This window comes from Phalaenopsis equestris, unplaced genomic scaffold (assembly GCF_001263595.1).
Source record: "Phalaenopsis equestris unplaced genomic scaffold, ASM126359v1 Scaffold000050, whole genome shotgun sequence".
Lineage (NCBI taxonomy): Eukaryota > Viridiplantae > Streptophyta > Magnoliopsida > Asparagales > Orchidaceae > Phalaenopsis > Phalaenopsis equestris.
This window is the reverse complement of record NW_018164492.1, coordinates 663817-678013: the sequence shown is the minus strand read 5'-3', so window position 1 is coordinate 678013 and position 14197 is coordinate 663817. Positions and strand designations below refer to the sequence as shown.

The following is a 14197-nucleotide window of genomic DNA, read 5'->3' as shown; positions in this document are numbered from 1 at the left end:
GATAGAAGTTTGAAGCGGGTGTCCATACATTTTATTAGGGCTTGTACATCATTTTTGAGGAAGCCACTTTTTGTTTCTCAGCTCCCATGGATTCCTTGTTAGCGAACTATGCTTCCTCCGACGACGAAGGGGAAGCCGAAGAAGTCTCTCGTCCTATTTCTACTTCCAAGCTCTCTTCTCTCTCCACAAATCTTCCTCCCCCCAAATCCTCCTCGTTCTTCTCCTCACTTCCTCCTCCCCGAATTGCCACCTCTTCTTCTCCTTCTTCCTCTTCCCCTTTGTTTTCTTCTATTCCCCCTCCCAAATCTCAGTTTCCCAACCACTCTCTAGATGATTATAAGAGAGAAGATGATGGAGGAAAGCCCTACAGGAAACTGCCGTCCTCCTCCATCTTCTCTTCTCTGCCGCCACCCAAAACTTCCTCCTCTGCCACTTACTCCTCGCTCCCCGCCCCTAAATCTCAATCGGGAAATCCTTCCAACAAACCATCATTAGATCAAAACGCTAGAAAGGTCGTTCCTTTCACCATTCCATTGAATCCTTCAATGCTCAAATCACATGATCCTGATGAGGAGGAGGACGAGGAGATGATAAGAAAAGTCAGAAAGGATGCTCCGCCTTTGTCCGCCCCAAAAGCGCTCTCTTCAATGCTTCCTGCACCGAAAAACTCTATCTGTCTAGCTCCGGCTCAATCCATGGGTGTGTTGAGGAGATCCAGCTTGCAAACGGATGCCCTTCCTCTGAATTTTCAACAGGAATCGAAAGCAGAGAAAGAAGAAGGCAGTTTTGCAAACTATTCTACGTACCGTGCAGAGCAAGGCGTGGTTACTGGCTATGAGATCTATGGGAGTTATAGTGCAGGACAGGGAGTTAATGATTATGAAAATTTCACCAATGATGATCGAAATTGGGCTGGCGGAGCAGTGAATCCTGTGGCCATTACCTCTGTGGATTCAACTTATGTAAGTATTCCTGCAATAACTGGGAGCGAGCAGGATAATGAGAACAATTTTGGTTACAGAAGTTACATGGATAACTGGTCCAATGTTTCTGAAGGAGCAACAACATCTGGGATTCCTGATATTGGGAGAATCGCAGGTAAGAGAGGAAGAACAGATATTCCAACAGAGATCGTGGAGGTGAAGCAGGATGAGTTGATGAAGAACAGACCCAGAGAGGACCAGGTTAAATCGACCGGAATTGCTTTTGGACCGGCCTATCAGGTTTGAATTTTCCCATTGTTTACTGATTTCTTTTCTTGTTTTGTGCATGGAATACTCAAAAATGCATTTTTGGATTTGGATTATTGTTTTCCAATTTTTAGTATTCTAATATGTTGATTTTAGGAATGATCGGGAGAGAATCTCACTTGTTTAGTGTGTTGCAAGTTAATAACTTTGTTTTTCATAAATCTGTTAAGTAAATTTTGGGAAGAATTGTATACGTTTCATGCATAGTTCACGATGGTCCATTGTTAATTCTGCTGTAATATTTTATGACTTTCTTGTGCTCTTGTCTTTATGGTAATGCGATGCCAAATTGACTTGGCCTAGCTCTGCCCAGCTTCAATCTCCACATACATGAGCTATATTTGCTTTTAGGTGCATTTGCATACATACTAGACAATTCTTATGTATTTTGATATCTAACTCCTAAGTTTTAATTTGTACATCTATAACGCTCAAATCTTTCATAGCACATCACAAATACTACTATTGCTAACTTTTAAAAAGTGAGGTACACATTTTCAAGCATAGATAAAGTGGTATAAATGTAAAATTCAAAGTTTAGGTGTTAGATATGTAAATGCATTGGAATCGTGTAGTAATCTTTATTACAGTAGTTTTTTTTTTTTTTTTCATTTTGTATGATTTAGTTTTCTTCTAAACTTATTCACTAAAATTATTGTGCATTAAAATGCCAGTGGCAGTGAAAATGACTCTTTGATTTATGCTTTTTGCATTTTGTCTTCTTTTTTGCATGGCCATTCAACCTTTACTGAACCAAAAAACCTGCAACTCTGAATGCAATGACATCTAAATTCATTGCTGATTATGTCATAGTGGCTATTTATTTATAAAAATGGAGATTTTCATGCAATTTACTAAAATGTTTCTTATTTACAGCACTAAAAACCAGGATTTCAAAGTGAACTACCGGACTTGTGTATCTGCATGTGATGGATCAAAATTACTAAGAATTTAACAAAACATTGAGAATGAATGTTAGCACTTCTATTGTGCTCTTTAAGATTTATGTAACATTACAGTAAGTGAAAGCACCTAATTGTTATTTTTGTAAATTCATGATGGTTTGATGTTTCGTAAGAAATTGCACCTTTATATCAATTTGTTCATGTCAACCATCAAGGAATCCTCAAGGGCTGGAACCAGTCAACACAGTTATGGAAATCAATGAAGAATTTTGCAGCATATTGTGAATGAAATTTAGTAGCTTTTTCGGAGCTATTTGGGTGCTTTTATTGTACTTATAAGCACTCAATTGTTACTTTTGTAAATAAGTAAGGAGTGTTGAATTAGAAATTCTCTCTTTTAATATATATATATATATATCGATTCGTCAATATCGATCATCAAGAGATCTTCAAGGCTTGAACTAGCCAACACAGTTATGAAAACCCAGCTTAGGGAGTCAACTTTGTTGAATTATGACTATCCTAGGAGTCAGATGACATTTGATTAATTGTTTTATTTGTTTTCTTTTGTCATGCTTATAGTTATTATCTAATTACTATCCATAGGGTTATGGATGCTTTATTTTGTCAATTCTGATGAATTCGACTTCCCCGCTAAGTCCCATTCTCATCCCCAATGCTTCTACTACTCTGTGTTTTCACGAGTCTAGTACTTCACGACAAGTTTTCTTATTTCTTTTCCCTTCCCTATTTTTGTTACATCTTTTCTCTCTAAGTAATCTAATTCCAGAACAGCACCTTTTGGTTTTCTGGTTTTATAGCTGCTTTCTCTTTCTTTCTTCCTCTTTGACGCCTCAACCTGACTTTTTAGTTTTCTATTAGATGAGCTAATTGAAACATTATTTTCCCTCACTGTAATCTGCTTTTCCGAGCAACTTCTGAATCCTACTGAGCCTTTCTTCCTCACAATTATATTGTCAGAAATCCCCAGTAAGGTCTCCATTCAGCTTCATTAAGTTAAGTATTAGACTAAGAGTTTACTGTGTTGTAAATGTTTGAAAAGGAGTGTATGATGTATGTTATTTTGACCCCCAATTATTGAACTAAGGTAAAAGGACACTTTTGTAATATGGTTTCGCTCACCTACCACATCTCACCTACCACTCTCTTGCTTCTATAAATAGAGAGGGTGTGAGGCTTAGGAGAGCAAGGGAAGAGATCTTAAGCTACCACAAAGGAGGAGAGAATAGCTAGAGAGCTAGAGAGGAGGAGAGCATCTTGAGGCCTTGTATCAAGGTGTCGCTTGAGAGGGAGGCCATAGAAGGAAGATGAGGGTTCATCTCTATGTATAATCTATGTATTCTCCATTTCTTTTGCTTTAGTGAACTATTTGATTGATTCCCTCCCGTGGACGTAGATCCAGTTGGATCGAACCAAATAAACGATCTGTGTTTGTTTGTGTTCTTTGCGTTTCATTTCTATGTTAGGAAGTACATATCTCACAACAATTGGCGCCGTCTATGGGAAAATTCATACTTCTTAGCTAGAGGTGTCCGTGTAAAGGTGTTCGCGGCCAGCGACGAAGAAGAGGAGTTCGGCATTCACGAACAAAGAAGCAAGTGGATCGCGTCGCAAGCAGCCGAATTGCGACAGATTAGGTGAGCAGTGAAAACTTTGATCGACTGGATTCGCATCGCAGGTTGTGCGGTTTGGCGAGATGGAGGAGGAACAGTCCGCGAGCGAGGGCCGAAAATTTGCGATAGGGCTGCCAGCAGAAGATTTCGGAGTAGGAGTTCGGCCTTGCGAGTAGCTCGGCCAGAGGGAAGAGGCGGAGATCGCGCAGAGAAGGGTTCGGGAGTTCGCGAAGCAGGAGGACCTGAGGACCTGAGCAAGGAGGACCTGAGCAGTTTGGCGAGGCGCGACGGCTCTGGAGAGACAGTTATTCTCGTGCGAGAGACAGATGAGGAATTCCTAATTTGTTCTGTTGGACGCAGAGGAGTGCCTGCGAGAAGGAGGCTCGAGCACAAAACATGAAGTTTTCTCTGGTGAACAGGTGTGATCTCTGCCAGAAGGGATCAGAGCTCTCCGTTCGGTTGGCGAAGGTAGTAGAGTTCATGGGGAGAAGGTAAGAAATTTGGTGAGAATTTCTTGGACAACAAGGCGTTAAAAGGCAGGTTTAGACTGAAATTTTTTTGTTGTTATACAATAGTACAACATTTTGGTGATTTCAGCATAGTTCTTGGAAGGGCAGCAGATATAATTCATTGGAAGAAATTCTAGCCACGACAATGAGTTCCGCTAAATTCGACATTGAGAAATTCAACGGGAAGAACGACTTCGGCCTATGGAGAGTAAATATGAGAGCTCTATTGATTCAACAGGGTGTTGCAGAAGCTTTGCAAGGGTCGGCGGCATTGTCGGCCGACATGACCGAGAAGGAGAAGATCGACATGCTGGACAAGACCCACAGTTTGATAATCCTGAGCCTGGGCGACAAAGTTCTGAGGGAGGTGTTGAGAGAGACAACGACTCAAGCACTTTGGGTCAAACTCAAGGTACTCTACTTAACAAAGTCTCTGGCTAATAAACTCTTTCTGAAGCAGCCCCTATACTCCTTCAAAATGCATGAAGACAAATCCGTCTCAGAGCAGATTGACGAGTTCAACAAGATCATCGACGACCCCGAGAACATTGACGTCAAGATGGACGATGAGGACAAGACATTGCTGTTGCTAAACTCTATTCCTAAGAGCTACGAGCATTTCAAGGATGCGATGCTCTATGGAAGAGTGCAGACTATTACTCTGGAGGAGGTTCAATCTCTGATTAGAGCCAAAGAACTTCAGAGGAAGCATGACAGGGACAAGGAAGTCAGCGGAGATAGTCTTATTGTCAGAGAAAGATCGGACAGGAAAAATTCGAGAAATTGTCAGCACAGATCAAGGTCAAGCAAGGATGGCGGGAATCAGTCATCAAGGGGATCTTTCAAGTGCTATCATTGTCACAAGGACGGTTATTTCAAGAGTAACGGCCCATACAGGAAGAATGAGTACCAAGAAGAGCCAAAATTATCAGGAGAAGCAAGCGTAGCCTCTGATGACTACGATTCTGCTGAGGCCCTGGTGATCACAGAATCTGAATCCAATAAGGAGTGGATCTTCGACTCAGGGTGTTCTTTCCACATGTGTCCTCATAAAGACTGGTTTGAGACACTGCAACAGTAACAGGAAAATGATGAGTCCGTTCTACTCGGAGACAATAAAACTCACAGGGTTGTTGGAAGTGGATCAATCAGGATAAGAATGTTTGATGGAGTTGAACGAGTACTGAAAAATGTCAGTTACGTACCAGAGCTAAAAAAAAACTGATTTCTTTAGGTATGCTGGAGTCAAGCGGATGCTCGTTCAAGACAGAGAATGACTGCACAGAGTAACCAAAGACCCTCGTGTCGTCATACAAGGAGTCAGGAAAAATGGGCTGTACTTTCTTATCGAAAGAACCGTGATTGCTAAGTCTCTGTACTGTTTGAACTTAGCAAACTCAAGCAAGGGCTGAGGGCCCCTCAGGGGCCAGGTGGAGGGAATCTTTACTTCGAAGCTTCTCAATTGAGGGTTAAGGTGGAGCATTGTTATTTTGACCCTCAATTATTGAACTAAGGTAAAAGGACACTTTTGTAATGTGGTACTTCTCACCTATCACATCTCACCTACCGCTCACCTACCACTCTCTTGCTTCTATAAATAGAGAGGGTGTGAGGCTTAGGAGAGCAAGGGAAGGGATCTTAAGCTACCACAAAGGAGGAGAGAATAGCTAGAGAGCTAGAGAGGAGAAGAGCATCTTGAGGTCTTGTATCAATGTGTCGCTTGAGAGATAGGCCATAGAAGGAAGATGAGGGCTCATCTCTATGTATAAGCTATGTATTCTCCATTTCTTTTGCCTTAGTGAACTATTTGATTGATTCCCTCCCTTGGACGTAGATCCAGTTGGATCGAACCACGTAAACGATCTGTGTTTGCTTGTGTTCTTTGCGTTTCATTTCTATGCTAGGAAGTACATATCTCACAACAATGTATTTGAAATTGCTCCTTTTTAATCCTTCTGCCCTTTTGTTTCCAAAATCCTCAATAAAAAAGCTGACAAGCTCCAGTTGTGCAGATCCTCTTAAAGCTCTAAGCCTTTAACCCTATTCTTCTCTTCTCCACTTAAAACTTCATTTATATCTGCCCAAGTTGCCATCTCTTCCTTTTCATGTGCCTACAACCTCCTTAACCTTACCATGAAGTTCTCGATCACTAGCTTTAAAATTTCAAATATTAGATTAGTCAAACCTAATCCTCGTAAAAAGCCAAGCTGGATCCAATAGAGCTCCTCTTCTTATTTTCAGTAAAGCCATCAAAATATATCTGCATGCTTTCCATTTGGCTAAATCAATCTGCATCAGTTTTGATATCAGAAGTGAAAAATCATCGAAAGCCCATAGAAAACTCTCCATGTTGCTGCAACACCCCCTCCATAACTTAGGAGGGAAGATCTTGAAAAGGATAGGAGGTCTGGCTACAGTGTTCCGGTTCTATGGGAATGAATTGTAGTTTATGATACTGAATCCAGAAGTCTTTTATTTGAGTAGTTTTGTAAATTTTTTATTGTCTTGGAATCTTTTTAAAACCAAAGTTAAAAGGTTTTGTTTCTCTTAAGTTTAGCTCTATCACATTTTAAGAAGGAAAAAAGCTGGCTACGTTTTTTTTGAAGTTATTATTTGAATATGGAATGGAGGCATTATGTTAAGTCTCTTTATTTGAAGTATTCTAATTTTTGGTTTTTCTTCCAGTTTTTAATATTGGTATCAATATTTCTATATGCATTTTATCATGTTTGATGTTGCTTGGAAAATAAGTCATTATGAAATATTTGTTCATAGAAATTAACATTTGTAGGAGCCATTGATTTAATGGTTATCAGTTAGTATGACCTGATAAATTGATATATAGCTGTGATATTTTAAGCTATCTTGAATCCATTACATAGAAGGATGGGGATATCAATGAGGATATATCCATGTAGTTTGTTTGGGTGAGAAAATTTTGAGAAGTGTCTTGGGGGTATCATTTGGTTAGAGAATATTATTGAGACTTAAAAGATAAGTTTTATAGAATTATAATTAGCTCAGTAATTTTTCATGGGTCCGTGTATTGTTCACTTAAAAATTGTTAACTATTATTTTAAGAAGAGTGTCAAGAAGTATATGTTCAAATTTAAAAAGATTAGATGGTGGCGGTGGAAGGAGTAACATTTTTTGAGGATAAGATAACAAAAAATGACTTTTATGATTTGATTTAAAATTACCGTAAAAGATTGACCAATAAGACAAGTAGATAAAATAATGTTATGTAGTATGAGGAAAAAATCAAAAGTTAACATAGATAGAAATTGAATGAAAAGATTTCTGCTAAATAGATTTCACACATCATGCATAGCTTAGTAGAAATCCAAGGAGAATGAGAATTCATGAGTATAACTCAAATAAATGTGATAAGACATGTGTTTGGGGCAGCTCTTACTTTTTGAAGGAAGTAGCTTCAGAGCTGCTGTCAACAAATTACTGCTGAAACAACAATTAGATTGTTTGGAAAATTTATTGTGCTCCAGTTTTTTTCTAATAAAAAGATAGTTATGCTCTTATGGATGCAAATGATTTGAATATCTGTAGTTTTCAAAATAATTATAGCATCAGGAGCCAATCTCTTCAATACATCAATATTAAGTCGTCAATTTGTGCATAATATCATAATAATGAAACCTAAAAATTACCTGTAATGCTATAATGACACTCGTCTTCATATCTAGACGATCAAGTCTTCTAAATAATTTTTTGTTCATAACATCTTTCTTGACGTGGTCACTATCTGGATCGAGCTCCTCTATATCATTGGTCCATCGAAAATACTTGTAATCTTCACGTCTTATATTTTTGGGACAACGATAAAATCTCTTACATAACTACCTTCTTTTCTTGATTTGTATTCAGAATACTACGTACTACAATGGCAGTATAGAACTCTTGAAGTATTTAATCATCGTAAACTCATTTTTTATGAGATTACAATATATTATGTCTTTAATTGACAAATTAAATTACATATGTAATAGAACAATAAAAAAATATTAGGGTTCATAATAAAAAAAATAAGTCTAAGGCAAAATATGCATATATAAAGTTTTAATCTTGAAAATTAAAATATCAAAATATGAAATAGAGAATAGATATTAATACATCTTTAATTCATTTGAAATAGTAAATGTTAACTTGAAGATAGTACAAAACATTAATTAAATGTACTCGATGAGTTTACTAAAACATGTGCTCTCTTTTTTTAATAAGACCATCTTCTGAACATCTTCTCCATCTGCTGTTGAATTCATTTGCACCAAAGGTTTCCTCGAGCAATGATTGTCTTGCCCGTTGTTCGAATGTTTCTACAGGTATGCATATTAGATCTTCATTTAAGATCCCGAAATCATCATCCTCCTGAGATGGATGCCTCCATATAAAATTATGTAGAGTTGTCGTTGCAACAACTATCTTTACCTATTTTTTGAATGAATATGTCGGTATATCTCAGAGTATGACTCACTTTTTTTTTACATACGCCGAAACTCTCTCAGTAATCCTCTGTAATAATGAGTGTTTTTTTTGTAGAAGATTTATGTTCTCCCTCTAATCACTTAGCTGATGTGCTCAAAATTAAGGTGATTCATCGCATCAAGGAAGGGCTTTAAGAAATCTCATTGCATTAAATATCCCGAATCGACGATGTAATATTTCACTGAATAATATCGTTATTAGTACATATCTTCAAATTGAACACTTCGTATACGATCGTGAATATATTAACCATGTGGAAGCATTAAAAGTATATATTCACATCACGGAGTAATAAACTTGAATACACGACTATTAGAACACTCCTTTCTCATCCAAAATTACTCTGTAATTCATCCAGTAAATCACAAAAAAAAAGTTCCGACATCTAAAACATTGAATTCCATCTGGATGGACTTGGTGCAGCTCACCAATCCACTTGTCACAAATAGATGACGATAACACACGGTATCTTGCACAAATTTCTTTGATAAAATATTTACTTTGCATCTTGAATTTTAGTTCCCATGATTTGTCTTCTCATGTTGACTTTGTGATGATTTAATTTTTTATTTTCAACAATTTGATATGAGAATGTCCATCAAGAGATCCCTAGAGCACGGAAGATGCACATAACTACGATTATAGGTTTAATTATGATGATTAATCAAATTTTATTATATTTATTACCTTTTCTTCATCGCACCCTGGGAACGCAAGAGGGAGAGGGAGAGGGAGAGAGAGAGAGAGAGAATTAAAAAAAAATTTCTCAGCATCTTGGTTTTCAGTCCCCATGACTTGTCTTCTCATGTTGGCTCTATGATGATTTGATATTTATTTTCAACAATTTGACAAGAAAATGTCCATCAAGTGATCCCTAGATTATTGAAGATGCACATAACTAGCATTATACGATTAATTATGATGATTAATAAACTTCTATTATATTAATTGTTTTTTTTTCATCGCATCCTGCTTGCCATAAAACAAATTCACCATTAAACATAATCGATGCTTTTATCTTATAACACACAAATTATTGAGAAGAGAGCTTCCCCATAAAAATTTCAAAATCTTCTGTCATTGTTTAGGATCACGTTTCTTTATCCAAATTACTGCCATTTTTATTGTCTTAATAGTTTTAATGAGTATTGTTCTCATAGGGGGCAACATTTACTAAATTTTATGTATATTTTTTAATTATGCTTCAAGCATTTAGAATTGTTATCATATTCACTAATTATGATGTTTATTTGTAATGAATTTAACTGAGTCTTTTATCAATGTGTTATTTAAATATCATGATTTTATTATCGAATTACCATGTGAACTGTGATTAGGGCTAGTTTAACCGAAGATTTTGAAATTTAAATATTTTCATATTTGCACTTATGAAACAATCAGCATACTTAGATGAAGACGACTTTAATCACTTCTATTTCTTTTGAGGAGTTCCTATTCCTTCCCATGATTTCCACACCTTGCAATTGCACACTTGAAAAGAAACTACATCAAAGTTGATACTATGTGGAGTTGTCTTTGGGGTTCATGAATAGTTCTGTTTTATTTATCTTGTTAGGAATCTGAATTGGTGACCACATAGAGAATGTTGAACAACTTAGGGGCCGTTTTGGATCATATTTTTTCTTCTTTTTTTTATTTCCTATCTTGTTTTAAAATAAAATATGTTTGATATGTTAAAATAAAATTGTGATTATTTTAGAAACATTCAAAACTTCTAAATTTTTCAAAAATGTTTTAAATACAAATTGATTTGCTTTTAAAATAAAAAAATAAAAACATATAAAAATTTATTGAACAAACATTTTTTAGTAATAAAAGAAAAAAAAAAGATAAAAAACAACAATGAAAACAAAAATGATATCTAACAGGATTTGATGATGCACTCAAATTTTAAAAATATGTTTTTTCAATATCCTTTTAAAGTTGGTCCATACAAACTCATAGTTGTCCAAATCATCAAATTCATTAGATTTTCTTTCGTTCATTATCTAATAACCAAAGTTTATTTGGTTTTTTGGTCGGCAATATTCCAATTGAATTGTGAGCCTACCTAGACCGTTGTAATGATGCAATATCATTGGTCTATGCATGAAGGATCGTCTCACCAAGAGCATCAACAATGTGCATCATATGCATTTATGCTAACATACGTGCATACGCGCTTATGCGTACACACACATACTCACAAACATGATACGATCTACAATTGTGCTCTAAAGATGTCTGCATGTCCTTCATCTGATGCTGACAATAGTTGCTGGATGCCAATGAAAACTTCCATAAAACTAAATCTGTTATTTTATCTGAAAACTTTTTCTTCATCCAGCACTGTTAAAGTCTTAAAATGCACGCCCATGGTCCTAAAAAATTTTTTGGGGCTTGAGAAATTGAGGGCAAATGTCTATGGCGGGGCTTAGATGAAAACTTTTAGACTACGAGAGTAGAGGGGAAATTAGATATGCTCTAGATTTATAAGATAAAATATAAACACTTCTAGAGCTCATGCTAGATTTCATTTTGATGCTAAGTTTGCTGCACAAGCCTCCACCATTTTGCTCATTTGGTATTCCTCTGAAAAAAACAGTTCCTTTTACAGTTAATTTATCATTTTAAAATATGATTTTTTTAATTTACAATTATTTTCTTTCCATTCAGCCGACTCCTTCGGCGAAGGGCAAACCCTCAAAACTGCATAAAAGGAAGCATCAGATTGGTTCATTGTACTATGACTTAAAGCAGAAAGAGATGGAACTGGCAGAGCGGCGTTCCAAGGGTCTTTTAACGAAGGCAGAGACGCAGGCCAAATACGGCTGGTGAATGGGGTTTATACTTGAATTTATGGTATGTTCTGTTTCATCATCTTGGATAAATGTATCGATAGAAAGAATTTAGGCAGGATATCAGATCAAAATTTTATCAAAATGAATTTATTAATAATTAGATTTTTTTTTAAATAAGTATAATATGCGAGTTAGTTGATTGGTAATATTTTTAATGTTTGTATTTGTAAATTTAATGATTAGAAAATTCATCATTTAAAATTTGAATTAGGATGTCCAAATCTAAATTAGATCTTCTTAGGGTTTTGGCGTTTTGGAAATTTAACCCGTTTGATGTGAAAATAGTTATTAAGGCTAATCGGGCCGACCATACGCCTGGTTCATGGTCGAATCGGTTCAACCGGTTGGTCTGGTCCGATTTTTAGAACTTTGGTTGTCACCAAAATTTGATGTTGAGTTCGATCCATTTTACTTATTGGGAGCGGCAATGGTGGCCGTCATTCTCTTAAGAGTTGAGTTGTTTAATTATTTTAATGGCACTATATGACCAACATCATTTATATAGGCTTCATCAATCAAGTTTTGCAACTATTTTAAAATGGACTACAACAAAATTGCCAAATAATTGGACCAACCCATCATAAAGTTGATTTTGTCTTCACTATGGATTAGATGAAGTGAACATTTATCCGAGTCTCATATAATACCATTCATGGTATTACTACCTCAACATTATTTGTGAGATTGTAAGACTTGTTCATTCACCTTCAAATTGGCCTTAATATGTTTCTATATGTACTTGATATCATAGTTTAAATGCATCTAGAGTGGTCTCGGTGGTTTTCCTCTCTATATAGGATTGTAAGGCTATGTAATGGGCAAGATTGTATGATGTGTTTGAAGTTTCGTTACTGAGTCTACATTTGACTTAGAGAGATGTACCTAAATGAGATGTTAAGTTCCTACCTTAGATTTTGGTTGGTGGCTAGCATTATCCCAATAATGTATTAGTTCTCATCATTTGACAATCGTTACCATATCTACATCATATTTGATGTTGTTCTTTTCAATCCTTTGTGTGCTTGTGTGCTATGCTTGTTTTTATTGTATATATGCTTAGCCAAGTGGGTCATTCTATCATTTCATTTGAAAATTATCTTAGGAAATTTGTTGTGCCAAATCATAGTGGAAAATAAACAAACTTATTTGAAGGCAGCGACGCAGGCCAAATATGGCTGGTGAATGGGGTTTATTCTTGAATTTATGGTATGTTCTGTTTCATCTTCTTGGATAAATGTTTTGATAGAAAGAATTTAGGCAGGATATCAGATCAAAATTTTATCAGAATGAATTTATTAATAATTAGATTTTCTTTGAAATAATTATAATATACGAGTTAGTTGATTGGTAATATTTTTAATCTTTGTATCTGTAAATTTAATGATTAGAAAATTCATCATTTAAAATTTGAATTAGGATGTCCAAATCTAAATTAGATCTTCTTAGGGTTTTGGCGTTTTGGAAATTTAACCCGTTTGATGTGAAAATAGTTATGAAGGCTAATCGGGCTGACCATACGCCTGGTTCATGGTCGAACCGGTTCAACTGGTTGGTCTGGTCCGATTTTTAGAACTTTGGTTGTCACCAAAATTTGATGTTGAGTTCGATCCATTTTACTTATTGGGAGCGGCAATGGTGGCCGTCATTCTCTTAAGAGTTGAGTTGTTTAATTATTTTAATGGCACTATATGACCAACATCATCTATATAGGCTTCATCAATCAAGTCTTGCAACTATTTTAAAATGGACTACAAGAAAATTTCCAAATAATTGGACCATCCCATCATAAAGTTGATTTTGTCTTCACTATGGATTAGATGAAGTGAACATTTATCCGAGTCTCATATAATACCATTCATGGTATTACTACCTCAACATTATTTGTGAGATTGTAAGACTTGTTCATTCACCTTCAAATTGGCCTTAATATGTTTCTATATGTACTTGATATCATAGTTTAAATGCATCTAGAGTGGTCTCGGTGGTTTTCCTCTCTAAATAGGATTGTAAGGCTATGTAATGGGCAAGATTGTATGATGTGTTTGAAGTTTCGTTACTGAGTCTACATTTGACTTAGAGAGATGTACCTAAATGAGATGTTAAGTTCCTACCTTAGATTTTGGTTGGTGGCTAGCATTATCCCAATAATGTATTAGTTCTCATCATTTGACAATCGTTACCATATCTACATCATATTTGATGTTGTTCTTTTCAATCCTTTGTGTGCTTGTGTGCTATGCTTGTTTTTATTGTATATATGCTTAGCCAAGTGGGTCATTCTATCATTTCATTTGAAAATTATCTTAGGAAATTTGTTGTGCCAAATCATAGTGGAAAATAAACAAACTTATTTAATTGATAGTTTTCGTGAACTCCTTGCCCAAGGAAAGAGAATTCAATTTACATTGAAGGATTGCCCATGGAGGAGTGTCTTCATTATCAAATATTCTAATATTAATTTATGTAAGTTCCATCATATATAAGACACAACCATCATACTTTAGAAATATTATTGACAATAATAAATAAATGACAAAC

General features: G+C 35.8%; 1 protein-coding gene across 1 annotated transcript; it reads left to right on the top strand.

Moving 5' to 3' along the window:
* LOC110019127 (flocculation protein FLO11) lies at window positions 1-11720 on the top strand. Its single transcript, XM_020716703.1, has 2 exons — window positions 1-1223; window positions 11475-11720. The coding sequence occupies exons 1-2, from the start codon at window positions 87-89 to the stop codon at window positions 11634-11636; spliced, it is 1299 nt and encodes a 432-aa protein (XP_020572362.1). The 5' UTR covers window positions 1-86; the 3' UTR covers window positions 11637-11720.
* Window positions 11721-14197: the final 2477 nt, after the last annotated feature.

Excerpts from the sequence above, each read along its gene's own strand:
- LOC110019127 (XM_020716703.1), top strand. The coding sequence starts at position 87 with ATGGATTCCTTGTTAGCGAACTATGCTTCCTCCGACGACGAAGGGGAA. Across the intron at positions 1,224-11,474 it reads CTTTTGGACCGGCCTATCAG|CCGACTCCTTCGGCGAAGGG; the intron begins GTTTGAATTTTC and ends CTTTCCATTCAG.